Consider the following 25,107-nt stretch of genomic DNA (forward strand, 5'->3'; position numbering starts at 1 on the left):
AGGTTCCGGAGGATTGGAGGATTGCAGATGTGGTCCCTATATTCAAGAAAGGGAACAGGGACAGCCCGGGAAATTACCGACCGGTGAGTCTAACCTCAGTGGTTGGTAAGTTGATGGAGAGGATCCTGAGAGACAGGATTTATGATCATCTAGAGAAGTTTAGTATGATCAAAAGTAGTCAGCACGGCTTTGTCAAGGGCAGGTCGTGCCTTACGAGCCTGGTTGAGTTCTTTGAAAATGTGACCAAACACATTGACGAAGGAAGAGCGGTGGATGTGGTCTATATGGACTTCAGCAAGGCGTTCGATAAGGTCCCCCATGCAAGACTTCTTGAGAAAGTGAGAGGGCATGGGATCCAAGGGGCTGTTGCCTTGTGGATCCAGAACTGGCTTGCCTGCAGAAGGCAGAGAGTGGCTGTGGAGGGGTCTTTCTCTGCATGGAGGTCAGTGACCAGTGGAGTGCCCCAGGGATCTGTTCTGGGACCCTTGCTGTTTGTCATTTTCATAAATGACCTGGATGAGGAAGTGGAGGGATGGGTTGGTAAGTTTGCTGACGACACCAAGGTAGGTGGTGTTGTGGATAGTTTGGAGGGATGTCAGAAGTTGCAGCGAGACATAGATAGAATGCAAGACTGGGCGGAGAAGTGGCAGATGGACTTCAACCCGGATAAGTGTGTGGTGATCCATTTTGGCAGAACCAATGGGATGAAGCAGCAGTATAAAATGAAGGGTACCATTCTTAGCAGTGTAGAGGATCAGAAGGACCTTGGGGTCCGGGTCCATAGGACTCTTAAATCGGCCTCACAGGTGGAGGATGCGGTCAAGAAGGCGTACGGCGTACTGGCCTTCATTAATCGAGGGATTGAGTTTAGGAGTCGGGAGATAATGCTGCAGCTTTATAGGACCCTGGTTAGACCCCACTTGGAGTACTGCGCGCAGTTCTGGTCACCTCATTACAGGAAAGATGTTGAAGCCATTGAAAGGGTGCAGAGGAGATTTACAAGGATGTTGCCTGGATTGGGGGGCATGCCTTATGAGGATAGGTTGAGGGAGCTTGGTCTCTTCTCCCTGGAGAGACGAAGGATGAGAGGTGACCTGATAGAGGTTTACAAGATGTTGAGAGGTCTGGATAGGGTAGACTCTCAGAGGCTATTTCCAAGGGCTGAAATGGTTGCTACGAGAGGACACAGGTTTAAGGTGCTGGGGGGTAGGTACAGAGGAGATGTCAGGGGTAAGTTTTTCACTCAGAGGGTGGTGGGTGAGTGGAATCGGCTGACGTCGGTGGTGGTGGAGGCAAACTCGTTGGGGTCTTTTAAGAGACTTCTGGATGAGTACATGGGATTTAATGGGATTGAGGGCTATAGATAGGCCTAGAGGTGGGGATGTGATCGGCGCAACTTGTGGGCCGAAGGGCCTGTTTGTGCTGTGGCTTTCTATGTTCTATGTAACCCTGCGTCGGTCCCTTTCTGCCAAACTCAGTCAAATGATGTCTTGATGGATTTTCTTTGTTCTTTTTTTTGTTTTTTTGTTTTCTTTGAGAAAACAAAATTTTCTTTGTTCTTCGTTCTGTTTGGAACATCCCAAATGCCCATCCAATTTCCTTTGTAATTGTTTATTGTCTCCACTTCCTCCACCCTCGTAGGCAGCGAGTTTCAGGTCATTACCATTCGCTGCATCAGAATATTCTTCCTCACATCTCCCCTCCCCGCTTGCATCTCTGACCCGAAACAAGAAATCTGTGTCCCCCTCGTCCTTGTCCCTTCAGCTAATGGGAACAGCTTTTCTTTGTCCACCTTATCTAAACCTGTCAGAATCTTGTCCACCTCTATCAAATCTCCCCTCAACCTCCTTTGCTCCAAGGAGAACAACACCAGCCTGACATTGACAATAAAGAACAAATGAACAGAATATGTTCCTGTCTAAAATCAAATGGGAATGTTTAATTTCTGTTTTAAAGATATTGTGAATATATTGTCCTGGACAATAAAGGAATCAGCTATAACTGAGCAAGAAGAAAACAGTTTCAATGTGGAATTGAGTGGAATATTCTCTCTGGATTTAAACAATGGAGGAACTACAAACATGGAAGAAAATAAATTTCAAAATGTGAACTCTGTACAGACTGTTTTCAAAATAGAACTTGAAAATTCACAAATGAACAGCAATGAAGACTCTCCTTTTGCAGGAGGAACTTTGGACTATAATTATTGTAAGAAGAAAACCGTCAGAAAAGACTGCAAGCAGTAATTTCCATCTTCAGTGGACTGAGATTCCTGGACATGGAACCCAGCAGTGTGCTGTTACCAAGCTGGACTTGTGAATGTGAAGTAGACAATGGAGGGATTATTGTGTCTATTGCAGGTTATAAGATAGATCAACACAGGAAAACAGTGGATTTAGGAACAGGAGGAGGCCATGTGGCCCTTCGAGCCTGCTCCACCATTCAATAAGATCATGGCTGTTGTTAAGATATACAGCATGTTGTATATTGTAATATTCTAAATGGGATATTATGAAGGTGATACATTTTCATTTCTTCCTGTTTTTGTTACAAAAATCTAATTTCATAATTCCTATGTTTTAGAAATAAGAATTAGTTGCAAGAATTGCTTTTAAAAAATGGAAAACCTGGGTTGAGAATCTGACAAAAACACCCTCAGGGAATTCGCAGTCACAAAGCATGGCCCATGTTGGTTTAAGAAGTCAAAACTCGAGAAGTAAGAACTGTAAAAAGTCAGCTGGATCTTTTAGCTGGAGACATTGGGTCTGACAATTATTGTACTGTTTTTGTTAGGTTCATTCTTCATGCAAACCTCAGGAAAAAAGGTTTAGTTTTGAAGCTAAATATCTGTCAGATATTCCACCTGGTCTCTGTTACCATGGAGATATGTGATTCAGGGTGGAGCCTTGGTTAGAATTAGACCATAAGATATAGGAGCAGAATTAGGCTATTTGGCTCATCGAATCTGCTGTGTCATTCGATCATGACTGATAAATCTCAATCCCATTCTCCTGCCTTTTCCCCGGAACCTTTGAGTCCTTTCCAATCAATGACCTGGTTCCAGCGGACAGTCTGCAGTCAGCTTGGAAGCCACCAGTTCTGGGACCAGGAGCTGTGAACCAGCTGTGGGACTAGAAGCCTAGAGGACCGTTGGAAACCAGGGGTGTTTCCAACATTTAAATGCCTCAGCAAGAATGCAGTGAAGCCCATGTTTAGACTGAGGAGTCCACAGTTTGAGAGCTTAAAGGAAAATTGGAGGCTTGTTTAGTGAAAAGATAATGGATGGACTCCCATAAACTCTTGGCCTCTTTTTAGGTCAAACCGAATAAACAAACTCAAATTAAGTCAGGACAAAGTAAAAGGGGCAGCTCCCCAAAAGGAGGGGGAACAGCCCGAACAAAAATCAAAGTACAAAGGAAACTTAAAAACATCAAATTAAAATGTGATTATCAGGGTCGATAACGCACCCCAACCCCTGCGGTGCCCAGCGGGCACGGAAGGCATCAACCGCGCCCGTGGACACCGCATGCTCCCTCTCCAGGGACACCTGGCTGTGAATGTACCCGCAGTAGAGGGGCAGACAGTCAGGATGGACGGCCTCCTCGATCGCCCGCTGCCTGGGGAGAATATCTGGTGTACTGGGGAGAATTAAAGTGAATTGTGGAGAGCTTTGACATACCTTTGGGATGGTCCTAGGACCAGAAGTGAATGAAACTTCAAGCTATCATTAAGTATAAAGAAACTCTTGGGGTGAAGTAAAAAAATAGAACTCGGTTTATATCATAAATCTTTATTGAGTGTAGTATTCAATTTGTAGTGTTGTCTTTTTAAATTTTATTTAAACATACAGTAAAGTTTGTTTTTGTTTAAAAATGTGGAATCTTGTGATGTAATTCTTTCAGTTAATCACTGGGTGTTCGAATTTCTCTGCAAACGTTAACAGTCCTGACCGGGATCGCAAAAATTCACACAAACAGTGTTTCAAAACAAATTGAAGAAAAAGATGGTTTTTCTTCTTCAACCCAAATGTTACACATGAAGAAACCCTCTTCTGGTATCTCCAATAATTTGTTGCTTTGAGCAATTCTTTTCATGGAACAATCAGATAATTGATGACTGAAAATGGAACTAATTGTATCCCTTTAAAGCAGGAGGGCGATCGCCCGGCACAGAGGGGAATTGGGGATTTCTCCCATAGACCAATTGACAGGGATTCTACCCTCCAACCACCTGAAGTGAATTCTTTACATGAATCATCCGTGCCAGTGCAGTTATCAACTTGCAGTTTGGCTGATCAGAAAATGCTTTGTTGCTGATTTTCCTTGTGTTAGGAAGTGACAGTGCCAAGGCCAGATCTTGTTTCCTCCTTGATCGGGATGTAACCCGTGTCCACATCGCCACTTCATTCTTCCACTGGTTGTATGGTTCAGACTCCGAGAGCATCAGCAGGTAATCAGACCCTGACAATTCCCACTGCCTTTCAGTCATTTCTCACAAAAGCTGCTGGGATTGGAAGCTTCCGTCTGAAATATACTTTCTTTTAGTTTCCAACCTTCACCATTAGACAAGCATTTTCTGTTACCTTGTTATAATCCTGACAGCCTTGGGGTGGAGTCAATCTTTATTTGGGACAGATTTGTTCACAGAATCAAACATTACAGGTTCAACTCTGACTCCAAGCTATATTAGTGAGTCCCACTTTTTACCTGCTCATTATAACTATCTAATCAGTGCCCTCCATCTGAATAAACTTAACCTTAACTTATTGATATAATTAACAGCCACAGTCAGAGCATCCAAAAGATCACTAATCGGTGTGACTGCCACGGTGTGTCAGCAGTTTGGGTGAACAAGTGAATCCTTTCCCACACACTGAGCAGGTGAATGGTCTCAGTTTGGAAACGAAGGGAAAATAAAATTTCAGGCAGAAGCTTCCAATCTGGTAGGTTTTATGATAAATCGCTGAAAGTGAGTGGGAATTATCAGGGTCTCTCCCCAGTGTGAATTCCCTGATGTTTCAGTAGGTCAGATGATGTTTTGAACCTCTTTGCAGTGAGAGTGCCTGAACGGGGTCTCCTCAGTGTGAATGCGCTGGTCGACCCTGAGGCAGGCTCAGGTTTTAAAGCAGCTCCCACAGTCAGAGCATTTAACAGGTTTCTTATTGGGGGAGGTGCCTCAGTATTCCAGCAGACTGGATGATTCACTGAGTCACTTTCCACACACACATCAGATGAATGGCCTTTCCCCAGTGTGTAATCCTGTGTGTCTCAGCAGACTAGATAATTGAGTGAATCCCTTCCCACACTTGGAGCAGATAAATGGCCTCGGCCCAGTGTGAATGCGTTGGTTTGACAGCGGGAGGGATGAGTGAGTGAATCCCTTCCCACGCTCTGAGCAGGGGAACAGTCCCTCACCCGTGTGAAATCGCTGGTGGTTCTGCAGGGTAGATGACTGAGTGAATCCCTTTCCACACACACAACAGGTGAATGGTCTCTCCCCATTGTGAACCCGCTGGTGTGTCAGCAGGGCAGACGAATCGCTGAATTTCTTCCCACACTCAGAGCAGGTGAATGGCCTCTCCCTGATGTGAAGTCGCTGGTGATTCCTCAGGGTGGATGAATCACGAAATCCCCTTCCAAACTCAGAGCAGGTGAACGGTGTCTCCACAGTGTGGCTGCATCGAAGGGTTTCCAGCTTCGAGGGGCAATTGAATCCCTTCCCACAGTGCCTACATTTCTATGGTCTGAGTGTCTTTGTACATCTCCAGGTTCAGATGAAGGTTTGACCCCACAGTTAACACATACATGGTCTCTCCTCACTGTGAATCCTTCGATCTTTTCCAGGCTGTGTAACTGGTTAAAGCTCTTTCCACAGTCAGTTCACTGGAATACTCTCACTCGAGTGAATGTGTCTCAGTGATTTTCCAGTCACACTGATGTTTAAACAGTTTGAAGGGACAGACAAACATTTCCCATTCTAGTTTCAAATGCCGATGGTATTCAGATCCTGAATAATTGGGTGACTCTGTTAGATCCTAACGTCATGTTTGTTGAGATTTGTGTCTGTAAATTCTCCCCTTCTAATAGCCTGTGAAAGAAATTCACAAAAATCAATGCTGTCAGTACAGGATAAAAACTCAGAACAGACAATTCTAGTTTCTGTGGATCATTCTTTCCTCTCATTCTTGAAAATGTGTAAATCTCCATCCCAAACACTCTCCCTCCATTCTCACTTTGCTGGACCTGAAATAGACATTGTCCTGAGGGTGCTGATTCATCCTAATCGACAGATCCGTGCTGACTGTTTCATGTACAGGACACATATTCCTGAAATCTTCACACGGGCTTGTGTCTAAGCATATAAAAAAATTGCATATTTAGTGAACTAAAAATGTATGCAATATTCAGAACTCTATTACATGATTAGAGATACAGATGGGTGCGGAAGAACTTGACTTGGGGAGCAAGCAATCATGTTCTGGAACTCACTGATGATGAGAGTGGTGGAAGTGGAGACGACCAGTGATTTCAAAATAAAATTGGTCGGGCACTTGAAGGAATTAAACGTACTGGGGAACAGGGATATCGAGGAAAAATGGCACTGAGTGGATTCCCCGACAGAGACTTGGCACGGACTCAAGCTGCTGAATTGATTTATCTTGTGCTCTGCTGACTCTTTGACTGGAAAATATACAGTGTAGTTACAATACTATTCTGGAATTAAACAACATCAACTGTAATACAAATCCATAAATAATATACCTAATATGCACCATATAGTAAGAAGTATCACAACACCAGGTTAAAGTCCAACAGGTTTATTAGGAATCACAAGCTTTCAGAGCACTGCCCCTTCATCAGGTGAGAAGGAGCAGCACGCTGAAAGCTCGTGATTCCAAATAAACCTGTTGGACTTTAACCAGGTGTTGTGAGACTTCTTACTGTGTTTACCCCAGTCCAACACCGGCATCTCTACATCATATGCACCAACACCAGACATATCAATGTTGTTACGATCCTCATGATCACCTTATAATAAACACATTCCCACAAATCCCAATGGAATAAACTGAAAGACAATGTTTCATTTTTTTAAAAATTTACTTTAAAAATTAATCTAAAATTAACATCACTGATCATGCATTAAGAAACACTATTTGAATAGACAGGATAAATTACACTTTAAAAAGCTCAGACAATAAAAACAGGTTCCACAAAATCACAAACATTTCCCCCTCAGTATATTTGGCTCTAATTCCAGTTCCAGAGAATTTCTCTGTCTCTGTATTTCCCAGGGGGAGAAAGAAAGTGTTTTCCTCACAGATGTTGTCCAGAGGATGAAGTTGGAGTCTGTGTGTGAAGTTTGAGTCTGTGTGTGAAGTTTGAGTCTGTGGTGAAGTTTGAGTCTGTGGTGAAGTTTGAGTCTGTGTGTGAAGTTTGAGTCTGTGGTGAAGTTTGAGTCTGTGTGTGAAGTTTGAGTCTGTGGTGAAGTTTGATTCTGTGTGTGAAGTTTGAGTCTGTGGTGAAGTTTGAGTCTGTGGTGAAGTTTGATTCTGTGTGTGAAGTTTGAGTCTGTGGTGAAGTTTGAGTCTGTGGTGAAGTTTGAGTCTGTGTGTGAAGTTTGAGTCTGTGGTGAAGTTTGAGTCTGTGGTGAAGTTTGAGTCTGGTGAAGTTTGAGTCTGTGTGTGAAGTTTGAGTCTGTGGTGAAGTTTGAGTCTGTGGTGAAGTTTGAGTCTGGTGAAGTTTGAGTCTGTGTGTGAAGTTTGAGTCTGTGGTGAAGTTTGAGTCTGTGTGTGAAGTTTGAGTCTGTGGTGAAGTTTGATTCTGTGTGTGAAGTTTGAGTCTGTGGTGAAGTTTGAGTCTGTGGTGAAGTTTGATTCTGTGTGTGAAGTTTGAGTCTGTGGTGAAGTTTGAGTCTGTGTGTGAAGTTTGAGTCTGTGTGTGAAGTTTGAGTCTGTGGTGAAGTTTGAGTCTGTGGTGAAGTTTGAGTCTGTGGTGAAGTTTGAGTCTGTGTGTGAAGTTTGAGTCTGTGTGTGAAGTTTGAGTCTGTGTGTGAAGTTTGAGTCTGTGGTGAAGTTTGAGTCTGTGTGTGAAGTTTGAGTCTGTGTGTGAAGTTTGAGTCTGTGGTGAAGTTTGAGTCTGTGTGTGAAGTTTGAGTCTGTGGTGAGGCTACAAACAGAAGCTGTTCTGTTTCAAATCAAACTGCGGGACTTGGAAGAAAATGATGGGAAGAGATTTTGCAAAGTCCCCTCCCCCACTCCCTCAGCTGGCAGCCCAGCGCGCAGGCGCAGAGAGCGCTGAGCCCAGCTGTCCGGAGCAGGCGCAGAGAGCGCTGCTGAGCCCAGCTGTCCGGAGCAGGCGCAGAGAGCGCTGCTGAGCTGAGCTGTCCGGAGCAGGCGCAGTGCGGCTGCCGCCAGCGGTCGCTCTCGATCTCTTTTTGGAGCCGCAGGAGAGAGAGGGGGGAGGGGGAGCTCACCGAGCGGCTTCTCGCTCTGGCCGGAGCCGCCAGCCGGTTGCCTGGAAACCGTGGCTGGAGGAGGTGCAGGGGGAGGGGAACAATGGGCGGGGGCGGGGCTCCCGGGTCCGCGAGCCGGGCCTGCGCCTGGAACCCCGACACGTCACTGCGGAGCCGAGTAATTCCTATTGGCTGATTCAGGCAGCGCTCTATTGTGACGTCTCAATGCGGAAGTTGGCCACTGAGCTTCAGATTAAAGCTTCCACTTCGATTTGAAAAGACTTCGGCCATCAGTGAGTGGAAAAGCAGCAACACCCTGCCACACCCGAGTGAGAGTGTTCCAGTGCACTGACTAAAGAGCTTTAACCAGTTACACAGCCTGAATAAATATCACCATTCACAGCAGGGAGAGACTGTACCCGTCTTCTGTGTGAGGCTTCAACTGATTGTCCACCCAAGGGAGAGGCAAGGACACCTGCACCATGGAGAAACCATGGAAATGTGCAGACTGTGGAAAGAGATACAGAGCCCCCTCTCTGCTGGATGCTCATCGGCGCAGCCACACTGGGGAGAGGCCATTCATCTGCTCTCAGTGTGGGGAGGGATTCGCTCTGTTGCCCAGTCTGCAGTCACACCAGCGAGTTCACACTGGAGAGAGACCGTTCACCTGCTCTCAGTGTGGAAAGGGATTCACTGTGTTATCCACTTTGCAGAGACACCAGCGAATTCACACTGGGGAGAGGCTGTTTATCTGCTCTCGGTGTAGGAAGGGATTCAACCAGTTATCCAATCTATGGACACACATGCGAATTCATACTGGGGAGAGGCCATTCATCTGCTCTCGTTGTGGGAAGAGATTCACTCGGTCATCCGACCTGCGGACACATCAGCACGTTCACACCGGGGAGAGGCCATTCACCTGCTCTCAGTGTGGGAAGAGATTCACTCGGTCATCCGACCTGCGGACACACCAGCACGTTCACACCGGGGAGAGGCCATTCACCTGCTCTCAGTGTGGGAAGAGATTCACTCGGTCATCCGAGCTGCGGGCACACCAGCGAGTTCACACTGGGGAGAGGATGTTCACCTGCTCTCAGTGTGGGAAGAGATTCATTTGGTCATCCGACCTGCGGAGACACCAGCGAGTTCACACTGGGGAGAGGCCATTCACCTGCTCTCAGTGTGGGAAGGGTTTCAGTCAGTTATCCACCCAGCAGAAACACCAGCAAATTCACACTGGAGAGAGGCCGTTCACCTGCTCTCAGTGTGGGAAGAGATTCACTCAGTCATCCCACCTGCGGAGACACCAGCAAGTTCACACTGGGGAGAGGCCATTTACTTGCTCTCAGTGTGGGAAGGGTTTCAGTCAGTTATCCAACCTGCAGAGACACCAGCAAATTCACATGGGGAGAGACCATTCACCTGCTCTGAGTGTGGGAAGGAATTCACTCAGTTATCCCACCTGTTGAGACATCAGTGAAGTTACACTGGGGAGAAACTGTCCACCTGCTCAGTGTATAAAAAGTGTTCAGAATTTCATCACAGCTGCTGAGGCACCAACAAGTTCACAGAGGTTGGATTCTGCTGTTATTGTTTCTGCTCTCAATTACATCCAGAACTGCATTTTGTTCATTCTCACAGTTAGTCAATGGGGAGGGTCGGAGGGTTTCTTTCTGCTGGACTGGCCGGTCTCACAACTTTGCCTCCAGTGAGCTGATGCTCTTTGAGTCTTGTTACGAATACCTTGTTTTAAATTTCACAAGGATCACACAGTGACCGGGTGTGAGGAAGTTCAGAGATATTTAGTCAGCATTTCTGTTTGAAACTCCCCCAGATGCCCATCCAATTTCCTTTGTAATTGTTTATTGTCTCCACTTCCTCCACCCTCGTAGGCAGCGAGTTCCAGGTCATTACCATTCGCTGCATCAAAATATTCTTCCTCACATCCCCCCCTACATCTCTGACCTGAAACTTTAAATCTGTGTCCCCCCTCGTCCATGTCCCATCAGCTAATGGGAACAGCTTTTCTTTGTCCACCTTATCTACACCTGTCAGAATCTTGTCCACCTCTATCAAATCTCCCCTCAACCTCCTTTGCTCCAAGGGGAAACAACCCCAGCCTGACATTGACAATAAAGAACAAACTAACAGAATATGTTAATACCTGAAATCAAATGGGATTGTTGAATTTTTGTTTTAAAGATATTGTGAATATATTGTCCTGGACAATAAAGGAATTGGAATAACTCACCTTGGGAGTGGTTGAATGGAATATGTCAATCTGGTATCCACCTACAGTCCTGTGAAAGTCTGGAATGTGTAGCTGGAAATCCCTCCCTAACAGCACTGTGGGTGTACGTACACCTCAGGCATTGTAGCAGTTCAGGAAGGCAGTGTTGGGGTTGACCACGGCCGAGGCAGCTACATACAGCCACATATTCTGTTATAATTGAAGGACTGCAGATTGAATGTGAGGCATTATGGGACTGGACTATCTTGACCACATTCCTGTGACTGCTCAGTTACTGCAATCACGGACCATTAAAGCTGCTTAGCAGGGCCCTGACAGAGAACCTGGTGAGAATATTTACTCAGAATGAGTTAGAATTAAACTTATTCCAGGACCGGCTGGTGTTCAGCGGCTGAGATTCCCGAATCTGTGAAGAGGAGGTCTGACCAATCAACAAACAGTGGCAGATAGTTGGTTAAGAAGTTAAAAAGCGTTCTCAGGCATTGTTTAAATTATTTTATCCCAAATTTGTGATAAGAACTATGAGGGACATGTGACCCGTTAGTCGGTGAAGTAACGGTATACTCCAAATAGCACTGGACTGAAAAGCAGACCTCTGAGAGTAGATTCTAATGGTTATAAACTGACCCAAGCATGGCCAGTGAAAAATCAGAACTTGAGTGGGGACCGGACAGGTCTCTTACCTGCTATTTGGAAACTAAGAACAAGAAACTTATCGATAAAATTATTAGAGAATAGAGGCAACATTTCGAGTCTGGAAGACATTTCATAACAGCTCTTATAAAGGGTCATCCATACTTGAAACATTGGCTCTATTCTGTCCCCACAGATGCTGTCAGACCTGCTGAGACTTTCCAGCATTTTCTGTTTTTGTTTCAGATTCCAGCATCCGCAGTATTTCACTTTTATGATGAAATTATTAGTTCTGATTGGAATCCCCACGACCCTCCCGCAAAACAGAGGGAGTGGTGGCAAAAGGGGAAAAAGGATAAGGATGATAAAGTCTGGGTTCTGATTCTCCGAGCCCACGTAGAATCAACAAAATGAATGAAGCAGTTTGTAAAGAACTGAAGTTACCCATCCCTAACAAAAACTGATCAAATAAAAATAATTAGGTTATGGAATACAACAAAAAAATTAAGAGCTGAAGTTTACAATCGAGTTTGTTTTGATTTTTAAACTTGTGTAAAGTGGTATTATTGTGGGCCAATTTTTTTCTGCTCACTCCCCATCCCTTTAGGTTCTGTAGAAAAGTTAACCCTTTCAGCAGACAGTTCATTTGTTTTCAAATCATCTGAAAACTCGTGTCTATTTTAGTTTATAATTGAAGATTTATGGGAATTGGCTAAGATAGGCTTTCGGCACTTTTAAAGTATAAAAAAGTGGTCTTGAAAAGGCAATTTGGTAGAGAGAGGTGGAGGGAGAGATGTTTCCAGAGAGGTGTGGAGAGCTGTTGGTTTTACAAGTTATCCATGTTTTCGGAGCGGTCACTTCATGTCCTGGTCTGAGAGGGATGGAGAGAAGTCTGTTCAATTGTTAATGTTAAACTTTCTCTATTAACTGTTAATCGATACTTTGCCTTTTATCGTTCTGACTTGTTACATTTTTAATGGTTAATTAAATTTCTGAATTCACCAATTAAATTGTTCTTTCTTGCCATATGGTTAAGACACTGGAACCTGGTGTGATTTACGATTGGGGAGGTTATTGTAAACAAGAGAACCCCCATAAATCTTAGTTCAAATAAATCAAAGTTCTGACAAATGGAATGTTATCCTTTATTCCGAGAGAAATTGAACATAGTAGTAAAGATGTTCTGCTTCAGTTATACAGGGCGTTGCTGAGACTGCATCTTGAACACTGGGTGCAGCTTTGTCTCATAGAAACATAGAAAACTACAGCACAAAACAGGCCCTTCGGCCCCACAAGTTGTGCCGAACATATCCCTACCTACCTATAACCCTCCATCCTATTAAGTCCCATGTACTCATCCAGGAGTCTCTTAAGTTCGCCTCCACCACCACTGACGGCAGCCGATCCCACTCGCCCACCACCCTCTGTGTGAAAAACTTCACCCTAACATCTCCCCTGTACCTACCCCCCCAGCACCTTAAACCTGTGTCCTCTCATAGCAGCCATTTCCACCCTGGGAAAAAGCCTCTGAGAGTCCACCCAATCTATGCCTCTCAACATCTTATATACCTCTATTAGGTCTCCTCTCATCCTACCTCTCTCCAAGGAGAAAAGACCAAGCTCCCTCAGCCTATCCTCATAAGGCATGCCACTCAATCCAGGCAACATCCTTGTAAATTTCCTCTGCACCCTTTCAATCTTTTCCACATGCTTCCTGTAATGAGGCGACCAGAACTGAGCACAGTACTCCAAGTGGGGTCTGACGAGGGTCTTATATAGCTGCATCATTATCCCCAGAGTCCTAAACTCAATCCCTCGATTGATAAAGGCCAGCACCCCATTCGCCTTCTTAACCACCTCCTCCACCTGCGGGGCCGATTTTAGAGTCCTATGGACCCGGACCCCAAGGTCCTTCTGATCCTCTACTGTACTAAGAGTCTTTCCCTTTATATTGTACTCCTTCATCCCATTTGACCTGCCAAAATGGACCAGTACGCATTTATCTGGGTTGAAGTCCATCTGCCACTTCTCCGCCCAGTCTTGCATCCTATCTATGTCCCTCTGTAACTTCTAACATCCCTCCAGACTATCCACAACCCCACCAACCTTCGTGTCGTCGGCAAACTTACCAACCCATCCCTCCACTTCCTCATCCAGGTCATTTATGAAAATGACAAACAGCAAGGGTCCCAGAACAGATCCATCTATTCATAATTGAAGATTTATGGGAATTGGCTAAGATGGTCTTTTGACATTTTTAAAGTATAAAAAAGTGGTCTTGGGAAGGCAATTAGGTAGAGAGAGGTGGAGGAAGATATGTTTACAGAGAGGTGTGGAGAGCTGTTGGTTTTACAAGTTATCCACGTTTTTGGAGCGGTCACTTCATGTCCTGGTCTGAGAGGGATGGAGAGAAGTCTGTACAATTGTTAATGTTAAACTTTCTCTAGTCACTGTTAATCGACACTCTGTTTTTTATCTTTCTGACTTGTTACATTTTTAATGATTAACAAACTTTCTGAATTCACCATTTAAAGTATTCTTTCTTGCCATATGGTTAAGACACTGGAACCTGGTGTGATTTACGATTAGGGAGGTTATTGTAAACAAGAGAACGCCCATAAATCTTAGTTCAAATAAATCAAAGTTCCTACAAATGGAATGCAATCCTTTATTCTGAGAGAAATTGAACATAGAAGTAAAGATGTTCTGCTTCCGTTATGCAGGGCGTTGCTGAGACTGCATCTTGAACACTGGGTGCAGCTTTGTCTCCTATTTAAGAAATGATACAAATGCATTGAAAGTGGTTCAGAGGAGGTTTAATAGATTGCTTCCCAATTCTTGACCCTCACAGGATAAATTTTGTCCGATTTTCCTTGTCTTCAGCTCTGACAAAGGGTCATCCTGACTCAAAATGTTGTCTCTATTCTCTCTCTACAGATGCTGTCAGACTTGCTGAGATTGTCCAGCATTTTCTGTTTTTGTTTCAGATTCCAACAACAGCAGAATTTTGCCTTTATACCAATTCTTGTTAGATAAGGGAATCAAAAGTATCGGGTATAGCACAAGAATGTGGAACTCCACACAAGTAGATCAGCCATGATGTAAATAAATGGTGGAGGAAACTCAAAGGGCCAAATGGCCGACTTCTGCTCCGATGTCGAATGTTGGTCACAAATTCCTGAGAATTGTGAAACAAGGCTGGAAGATTCACCTTGCTTGTGTGAGTGGGAAAATGTCCAGGAGAACCATCACTGTGAAGGACAGTTCTGGGATTAAAGGTTGCCAGACTGGAAAAGGAAAACAATGGAAATAAACCCTTGGGGAGTGAAGAATCACTTTGGGCTGGTTTTTGGAGAAAGAGTGTGAACATTCCAAGGCAGGGTAAAATATGACCATTGAGTGGGATATTTAATGGTGTTAAGAGTAAAAGGGCAAAGTTTAATTTTACAGTTTAAGGGCTATGTTCCCTATAAAAAGTGTTTAATCATTGTTGCCTCCAGTTTGTTGGAGTAAACATCAGAAAACTTGAAGTTTTGTCGTGTGAATCTTTAATTTGTTTACTGGGTTTAGAATTCATTTTTTAAAAATTGTTGATTGTCAGAGATGTTAACAGTTCATTTAAAGCCACACGTTTCGACGTCCCATTTGAGCCTGGGGCACCTTTCTGTCTCTCTATTGCTCGTGTCAATGACAGCCAGGCGACGGAGCTGAGGGCTGAGTTTAGCTGAGAATAATGGGGCCTACGCCCCAGTTGGGAAACTGCCCTGGGCGTCGCACTAATTGAGGGACAGGGAGGTGCTGGAGGACTGAGTGGGAAATGGGCCTCCAACCAATTGTTATATCGGTCACTCAGAGCTAAAGAGAAACCCGTCTCTTTAAATACAGATACAGGGAAGAGGCTGCACTGAAATCTGTCCCTTTTAACCTGCACAGAAGCAGGAGGCTGAGAATGACAGGCTGCAGGAGGAGTCCATTCAGCCCATCGTGCCCCTGCTATCTCTTTGAAAGGACTCTCTGATTCATCCAACTGCTCTGTTCTTTCCCCACAGCCCTGCAAATTCTTCCCATTCAAGTCTTTACCCGTTGGGAAGATTCTATTGAATCTGCTTTCAGGCAGATCAGAACAACTCGCTGTGTCAAAAAATAAAATAAAATCTCATCTCCCCCTCTGGCTCCTTTGCCAATTACCTTAGAGGGAGTCACTTTCTGTTAAAGAGCCTGCCAACCCCTCTCACCTGCTTTCCCGAAAGTGCATCAATATAGTCAGAAAAAGTCCAGCAAAATCAAATTTTTACTGATAAAAGTTTATTAATGAAACAGAACTTGGTTAAAAACAAACAGAAAATGACTTGAGGATCAAAGACAACCAGAATAAAAGGATGTTCACAATGTTCTGGACACAAATGGTTTCTCTTTAATTCACCTGCAGCCTGTTCCCTGCCCTCTTTGTGGAACACCTCCGCTCAGTCCACAAGCATGACCCTGACCTTCCGCTTGCCATTAGAATTCACCACCTTGTTCTCACGCTCACATTTCTGTCCTCGGCCTGCTGCAATGTTCCGGAGAAGCCCAACACAAGCTGGACAAACAGCCCCTCATCTTCCGATGAGGCACTTTACAGCCTTCTGGACTCAGCATTGAGTTCAACAACTTCACACCCTGAACTCTCTCCTACATTTTGATTTGTTGTTTTTTGCCGAGTGCCAGTCTGCATCTTGTTTTCATGTTTTTTTGCTTCCAGACAGAGCTGTCCTTTATTCTACCATTCACACTTACTCTGGGCCAATGCTTTGTTTCTTTACGATGTGGAGATGCCGGCGTTGGACTGGGGTAAACACAGTAAGAGTTTTAACAACACCAGGTTCCTGTTGGACTTTAACCTGCTGTTGTTAAACTTCTTATTGTTTCTTTACAACAACCATTACCTCTCCCTTTGCCTTTTGTTCCGGGACATTTTTGTCATTTAATCTCACCCGCCCTCTAACCAATCCCTGACTTTCCCTTTTGTTCTCCCTGCCCCTCCCCCCTTTCTCAGCAGCATCAAACCCATCACATTTCTCCCTCTCTTTAGTTCTGAAGTAGAGTTACATTGGACGTGAAACATTAACTCTGTTTCTCTCTCCACAGATGCTGCCAGACCTGCTGCGTTTTTTCAGTTCTTTCTGTATTTATTTTAAATCTACCTTAGTCGTAGGAAAAGCACTCTTTACTATCCAGGATAAAAAAATGTCCTTCATCAGTTTTTGTGGATCATTTCAGTGGAAATGTGCTCTCCCAGGCTCAAAGAGCATCAGCCCATTGGAAGCAAAGTTGGGAGACTGGCCAGTCCAGCAGAAAGAAACCCTCCGACCCTCCCACTTCACCAACTGTCAGAATGAACACTGTTCAGTCCTGGATGTGATTAACAGCAGCAATAACAGCAGAATCCAACACCAGTAATCACTTGTGAATTCGCTGGTGTCTCAGCAGGAGGGATGAATCACTAAATCCTTTCCCACACTGAGAGCGGGTGAATGGCCTCTCCCCGGTGTGAACTCGCTGGTGTTCTCGCAGGTTGCATGAATCACTGAATCCCTTCCCACACAGAGAGCATGTGAACGGTTTCGCTCCGGTGTGAACTCGCTCATGTTTCCGCAGGTTGGATGAAGTTCTGAAGCTCTTTGTGCAGTGAGAGCAGCTGAACAGTCGCTCCTCAGTGTGAATGCGCTGGTGGGACACCAGATCCTGAGACCTTTTGAAGCCACTCCCACAGTCAGAGCATTTAAAGGGTCGCTCATTGGTGTGAACTCGCTGGTGTTCCCACAGGTAGGATGATGTTGTAAACCTCTTTGTGCAGTGAGAGCAGCTGAATGGTCTCTCCTCAGTGTGAATGCACTGGTGGACCAACAGTTGGTGAGAGCTTTTGAAATCTTTCCCGCAGTCAGAGCATTTAAAGGGTCGCTCATTGCTGTGAGTGACTTTGTGTCTCTGCAGGCTGGATGACTGAGTGAATCCCCTCCCACACACTGAGCAGGTGAATGGCCGCTCCCTCGTGTGAACTCGCTGGTGATTCCGCAGGTGGGATGATCTTCTAAATGTCTTTGAGCAGTGAGAGCAGCTGAACGGTCTCTCCACAGTGTGAATGCGCTGGTGATCCATCAGATCCTGAGACCTTTTGAATCCGCTCCCACAGTCAGAGCATTTAAAGGGTCTCTCGCTGTTGTGAATGACGTTGTGTCTCTGCAGGCTGGATGACCGAGTGAATCTGCTCCCACACTCGGAGCAGGTGAACGGTCTCTCCCCAGTGTGAACTTGCTGGTGTCTCAGCAGATTGGATGACAGAGTGAATCTCTTCCCACACACAGAGCAGGTGAACGGCCACTCCTCGGTGTGAACTTGCTGGTGTTTCCGCAGGTTGGATGATGTTTGAAACTGCTTTGTGCAGTGAGAGCAGCTGAACAGTCCCCCCTCAGTGTGAATGCGCTGGTGTGACAGCAGGTGGGATGACCTTCTAAACCTCTTTGGGCAGTGAGAGCAGCTGAACGGTCTCTCCCCGGTGTGAATGCACTGGTGGGACACCAGATCCTGAGACCTTTTGAAACCAGTCCCACAGTCAGAGCATTTAAAGGGTCTCTCATTGGTATGAGTGAGATTGTGACTCAGCAGATTGGATGACCGAGTGAATCCCTTCCCACACACAGGGCAGGTGAATGGCCGCTCCCCAGTGTGATTGTGTCGATGTGTTTCCAGCTGAGATGGGAAACTGAATCCCTTCCCACAGTCCCCACATTTCCACAGTTTCTTCCTGGTGCGGGTGTCCTTGTGACTCTCCAGGTTAAACAATCAGTTAAATCTCACACAGAACACGGGTACAGTCTCTCCCCGCTGTAAACGCTGCGATGTATTTTTAGGCTGTGTAACTGGTTGAAGCTCTTTCCACACACAGTGCACTGGAACACTCTCACTCGGGTGTGTGTGTGTCTTGGTGCTTTCCAGTCACACTGATGTTTAAACCTTCTGAAGCAGAAAAAACAGAAATATTTCTCCTTCTGGATTCAAAGGTCGATGATGTTGAGGTCCAGATGAATTGAGCGACTGTCAGATCTTGATGTGATGTTTGGTTTGGGATTTCCGTCTATGGATCTTCACCTTCTGATATCCTGTAAAGGAGTTGCAGCAGAAATCACCATCAATACAGAATCAAAATTCAGAACGAAAATTCAAGTTTCTGAGGAACATTCTTTCCCCACTCATTCCCCTAAATCTGTAAGTTGGTTAAGATACAGGGGGTTGTGATTGGTCATGTTCTTGACCTTGCTGCCTGTGAGGGGAGTCAAGCAGAGATGGTCAGTAATTTTGAATGTGATTGGATGGGTGCTGCAGGGTTACAGAATGGGACCCACTCCAGACTGACAGAATTGCTCGGCAGGGACTGGAGTTGTCCAATGAACTCCTCCTGTGCTGTAATGACTCTGACTGGAAATATATGATGTAGCTACAGTACTATATTACAAGACTAGAAATAATAATAAATGTACTTTATTGCAGAACCATCCGATATTTATCACATAACAACACTGGTCATATTTCTGTCCTCAGAGTTTTAAAGCACAGCAAGAGGCCCTTTGGCCCATCGAATTTGTGCCAGCTCTCAAGCATCGATCTGTTCTAATCCCACCTTCCACCATTTGGTCAGTAGTAGCCTTGTAAGCTATGGTATTTCAAGTGCTCATCTAAATGCTTCGTAATGTTGAGCGTTCCCACCTCTACCACCCTTTCAGGCAGTGAGTTTCCAATTCCACAACCCTCTGGGTGAAAATCTTTTCCCTCAATTCCCCTCTAAATCTCCTGCCTCTCACCTTAAATCTGGAAGTTGACCCAGCGACTAAGGTTACTTGAACTAAGGGTTCATATTTTTGTCCACCCCAATCAGGGCCCCCTCAGCCTTCTCTGAATTAGGGAGAACAATTCCAGCCTCACCAGCCTCTCTTCATGGCTGAAACTTTCCAGCCCAGGCAGCATCCTGGTGAATCTCCTCTGCACCTTCTCTAGAGCAATCACATCCTTGCTAAAATGTGGCGATCCGAATTGCAGACAGTACTCTCGCTTTTTATACAGCTCAATCATAACTTGCTTGCTCGAATATTCTATGCCTTGGTTAAAAAAGGCAAGTATCCCATATCCTTCTGAACCACTTTATCAATTTGTCCTACTATCTTCAGGGTCCTATGGACATGCGCCCCAAGGTCCCTCTGGTCCTCTGTACTTCCTGGTGTCCTATTGTTCATTGTCTATTCCCTTGCCTTGTTCATCCTCCCAAAACGCATCACCTTGGACTTTAGGGGGTTAAATTACATTTGCCACTGTTCTGCTCATCTGACCAGCCCGTCCATATCCTCCTGTAATCTAAGGCTTTCCTCCTCGCTATTTACCACCAATTTTTGTATCATCAACAAACTTACTGATCGAACCCCCACATTCAGGTCCACAGGAAGCTCCACGCGGCCATTGATACAAGGCCCGGACTCTGATTGGCTGGAGGACCAGCGCCCATCCGGTCCTCCACACGTTGCCATTGGTCAATCTGCCGCATATAGACAATGAGAGGGCGGAACCCGAGCCCACGTGGGGGTGGGCGGGGCTTTGACCGCCAGCCATGCTGAGCTGGTGTCTAATCCGCAGTGTGCTGCTTCTGTAACCAGTGATATTGCTGCCAATGGGACACTGTGTGCTGGGAACGCCCCTCTAAGTCATTGTGACGGCACAATGGAGCCCTGCCTGAATCAGCCAATAGCAATCACTCTGCTTCGCGGTGACGTCTCCGGGTTCAGGCGCACGGACCCGGGAGCCCCGCCCCCACCCATTGTTCCCCAGTCTGTACATTCCACACATTTTTATTCATTTGTGGGACACGTCCCTGGCTGGCCAACATTTATTGGGGTAACATTTATTGCCCATCCCTTGAAACCCTTGGAGGACATTTGCGAGTCAAACACATTGCTGTGGCTCTCGAGTCACATGTAGAACAGGCCCAGTAAGTATGGCAGATTTCCTTCCCTAAAGTACATTTTAATGCACTTAGATTTCCAGATGGCATTTGATAAGGTACCACATCAAAGGTTATTGCAACAAATAAAAGCTGTGGGGATAACATACAATCACAGAATCCCTACAGTGCAGAAAGAGGCCATTCGGCCTATCGAGTCTGCACCAACCACAATCCCACCCAGGCCTTACCCCCATTTCCCTACATATTTTACCCACTAATCCCTCTAACCTGCGCATCTCAGGACTCTAAGGGGCAATTTTTAACCTGGCCAATCAACCTAACCCGCACATCTTTGGACTGTGGGAGGAAACCGGAGCACCCGGAGGAAACCCACGCAGACACGATGAGAATGTGCAAACTCCACTCCGAGCCGGGATCAAACCCAGGTCCCTGGAGCTGTGAAGCAGCAGTGCTAACCACTGTGCTACCGTGCCACCCCATCATATTGGCTTGGATAGAAGATTGGATAGCTAGCAGGAAACACTCAGCATATGTAGGTCGTTTTCTGGTTGTCAAGATGTAATGAGTGCTGTCACAGGGTATAGTGCTGGGGCTCCAACGTTTTACAATTGATATAGATGACTTACAAAGAACAAAGAAAATTACAGCACAGGAACAGGCCCTTTGGCCCTCCAAGCCTGCACTGACCATTCTTCCCAACTTAACTAAAACCCCTATCCTTCCGGGGACCATATCTCTCCATTCACATCCTATTCATGTATTTGTAAAGACGCCCCTTAAAAGTCACTATCGTATCTGCTTCCACTACCTCCCCCGGCAGCAAGTTCCAGGCACTCACCACCCTCTGTGTAAAAAAACCTGCCTTGTACATCTCCTTTAAATCTTGCCCCTCGCACCTTAAACCTGTGCCCCCTAGTAATTGGGTCTTCCACCCTGGGAAAAAGCTTCTGACTATCCACTCTCTCTGCCTCTCATAATCTTGTAGACTTCTATCAGGTCGCCCCTCAACCTGCACATTCTCCTTGTGTCTGCGTGGGTTTCCTCCGGGTGCTCCGGTTTCCTCCCACAGTCCAAAGATGTGCAGGTTAGGTTGATTGGCCATGCTAAAAATTGCCCTTAGTGTCCTGAAATGCGTAGGTTAGAGGGATTAGTGGGTAAATATGTAGGGATATGGGGATAGGGCCTGGGTGGGATTGTGGTCGGTGCAGACTCGATGGGCCGAATGGCCTCTTTCTGTACTGTAGGGTTTCTATGATTCTATGATTCTCTGTCATTCCAGTGAGAACAAACCAAGTTTCTCCAACCTCTCCTCATAGCAAATGCCCTCCATACCAGGCAACATCCTGGTAAATCTTTTCTGCACCCTCTCCAAGCCTACACATTCTTCTGGGAGTGTGACGACCAGAATTGAACACTATATTCCAAGTGCGGCCTAACTAAGGTTCTATAAAGCTGCAACATGACTTGCCAATTTTTAAATTCAATACCCCGGCCGATGAAGGCAAGCATGCCATATGTCTTCTTGACTACATTCTCCACCTGCATTGCCACTTTCAGTGACCTGTGTACCTGTACACCCAGATCCCTCTGCCTATCAATGCTCTAAAGGGTTCTGCCATTTACTGTATATTTCCTATCTGTATTAGACCTTCCAAAATGCATTACCTCACATTTGTCCAGATTAAACTCCATCTGCCATCTCTCCGCCCACGTCTCCAACCAATCTATATCCTGCTGTATCCTCTGATGGTCCTCATCGCTATCCGCAAATCCACTCACCTTTGAGTCGTCTGCAGACTTACTCATCAAACCAGTTACATTTTGAGGGACCTTGTCAAAGGCCTTACTGAAGTCCATGTAGACAACATCCATTGCCCTACCCTCATCAATCATCTTCGTCACTTCCTCGAAAAACTCAATCACTTTAGTGAGACACGACCTCCCCTTCACAAAACCATGTTGCTTCTTGCTAATACGTCCACTTGTTTCCAAGTGGGAATAAATCCTATCTTGAAGAATCCACTCCAATAATTTCCCTACCACTGATGTAATGCTCACCAGCCTGTAATTACCTGGCTTGTTCTTGCTACTCTTCTTAAACAAAGGAACAATATTGGCTATTCTACAATCCTCTGGGACCTCCTCTGTATGTGGAGATGCCGGTGTTGGACTGGGGTAAACACAGTAAGAAGTCTCACAACACCAGGTTAAAGTCCAACAGATTTATTTGGTAGCAAATGCCATTAGCTTTCGGAGCACAGCTCCTTCGTCAGGTGGAGTGGGAGATGTGCTCACAAACAGGGCACAGAGACACAAACTCAATTTACAGAATAATGATTGGAATGCTAATCAAGCAAATCAATGCTAATACAGCTCATCAAATCTTAAAGGTACAAACAATGTGAGTGGAGAGAGCATTAAGCACAGGTTAAAGAGATGTGTATTGTCTCCAGACAGGACAGCTGGTGAGATTTTGCAAGTCCACCTGACGAAGGGGCAGCGCTCCGAAAAATAGTAGCATTTGCTACCAAATAAACCTGTTGGACTTTAACCTGGTGTTGAGAGACTTCTTACTGTGTTTACCTCCTCTGTAGCCAGTGATGATACAAAGATTTCTCTCAAGGCCCCAGCAATTTCCTCCCTTGCCTCCCTCAGTATTCTGGGGTATATCCCTTTAGGCCCTGGGGACTTGTCTACCTTAATGTTTCTCAAGAATCCCAATACCTCCTCCTTTTTGATCTCAACATGACTCAAACTATTCACACACCCTTTCCCAGACTCATCATCCACCAGGTCCTTCTCTTTGATGAATACTGACGCAAAGTACTCATTTCCTCGCCATTTCTTCTGGCTCCACGCATAGATTCCCTCCCCTGTCCTTGAGTGGGCCGACCCTCTCCCTGTTGCTCTTTATATATGTATAAAAAGCCTTGGGATTTTCCTTAATCCTGCTGCCCAATGCTTTCTCGTGACCCCTTTTAGCCCTTAGACTGAGGTGAAAGGACTGAGGGGATGGTTGCTAAATTTGCTAATGGCATAAAGATAGGTAGGAAAGTTGTGAAGATGACATAAGGAGACTACAAAAATATGTATTTTTATTTCTTTAATTTCTTTTTCTTTGTGTTTCTTCATTTTTCTTCCCCCCTCCCACTCTTTCCCCCTACTTTATTCCCCTTCCCTTACCTTTTCTCCCCCTTTGCTAAATCTTACCTCATCCCATTCATTCCACCCACCCCCCACCCCCCCGCCCCACAAATCCCAAACATCTTCATTTTAGCTTCTCTGGCTTTTGGCCATTCACACCCTATATTCTCTCTGTGGACAGCTATGAGCAGTCTTTTCCCCTGGTTTCTGTGGCTATGATTCATTTCTAATTCCCTCACCCGGCAGTATAAACATCTCCCACTTTCTCTGCCTTTTAGCTTTAACAAAGGGTCATCTGGACTCGAAACGTCAGCTCTTTTCTCTCCTTACAGATGCTGCCAGACCTGCTGAGATTTTCCAGCATTTTCTCTTTTTGGTTACAAAAATATATAGATATGTTAAAACAGGGGCAAAGATCTGCCAAATGGAATATAATGTGGCAAAAAGTCAAATCATCCATTTTGGCAGGAAGAATAAAAGAGAAGCTTATCATTTAAATGGTGTGAGATTGCAGAGCTGGGATTGCAGAGGGATCTGGGTGTCCCAGTGCGTGAATCACAAAAGGCCGGTATACAGGTTCAGCAGGGAATTGGGAAAGCTAATGGAATGTTGCTGTTTATTGCGAAGGGAATTGAATAAAACAGTAGGAAGGTTATGCTTCAGTTATACAGGATATTGGTGAAACCATCTGGAGTACTGTGTACAGTATGGCTCTCACTTAGGAAAGATGTAAACACATTGGAAACAGCTCAGAGAAGGTTTACTGGACTAATACCTGAAATGGCTGGTTTGTCTAATGAGGAATGATTGGACAGGCTAGGCTTGTATCGACTGGAGTTTAGAAGAGTAAGAGGCGGCTCGATTAAAACAAATAACAGGAGAACGTCTTCCTCTCAGAGGGTCTGAATGTCTGGAACTCTCTTCCTCAAAGGGCAGTGGACGCAGAGTCTCTGAATATTCTGAAGGCAGAGCTGGATAGATTCCTTAATAAGCAAGGGGCTGAAAGGTTATCGGGGGGTCGGCGGGAATGTGAAGTTGAGGTTACAATCAGATCAGCTGTGCACATATTGAATGGTGAAGCAGGCACGAGGGACGTACCCCTGTTCTGAATGTGCACATTCATCTGTTATCACATCCTGTACAATAGATTGGAGCATTTTCCCTCCGGCTGATGTCAGGCTGATGGGTCTGTGGTTCCCCGTTTTCTCTCTCCCTCCTTAAACAGTGGGGTTTCATTTACCACCTTCCAATCTGCAGCAACCATTCCACAATCTATAGAATTTGGAAAGATGACCACCAATGTATCCACTATCTCCACAGCCACCTCTTCCAACACTCTGGGATGTAGATCAGCAGCTTTTTGGGGATTTATTCACTTCCAACCCCATTAATTTCTCCAGTGCTACTTTTTCACTGATACTAATCTCTTCCAGTTCCTCATGCTCACTACTCCCTCTGCGTGCTTTGCGAGGCTTCCAAACAGTATTGCGAACAAAATATCTTTAAACTTCCCAACACCCTTTCACTCTGTGATCCTTGAGAAATCCAAAGCCAGATATTCGCAACAAGGTTAAAAGATTATCAGCCACTGGAGGCAAAGTTGTGAGACCGGCCAGTCCAGCAGACAGAGAGCCTC

General features: G+C 45.4%; 1 protein-coding gene across 1 annotated transcript in view; it reads left to right on the forward strand.

The window, feature by feature from the left end:
• The window catches only part of LOC144487051 (uncharacterized), a gene marked incomplete at its 5' end in the record, with an annotated part of 28,487 nt that extends 18,553 nt beyond the window's left edge, over nucleotides 1–9,934 (forward strand). The window contains 2 exon segments of the mRNA XM_078205099.1: nucleotides 9,088–9,855; nucleotides 9,858–9,934. Of these exon segments, the coding sequence (XP_078061225.1) occupies nucleotides 9,088–9,855; nucleotides 9,858–9,934 (845 nt within the window).
• Between the last annotated feature and the right edge of the window lie 15,173 nt (nucleotides 9,935–25,107).

Source organism: Mustelus asterias, unplaced genomic scaffold (assembly GCF_964213995.1).
Source record: "Mustelus asterias unplaced genomic scaffold, sMusAst1.hap1.1 HAP1_SCAFFOLD_560, whole genome shotgun sequence".
NCBI classification, from domain to species: domain Eukaryota; kingdom Metazoa; phylum Chordata; class Chondrichthyes; order Carcharhiniformes; family Triakidae; genus Mustelus; species Mustelus asterias.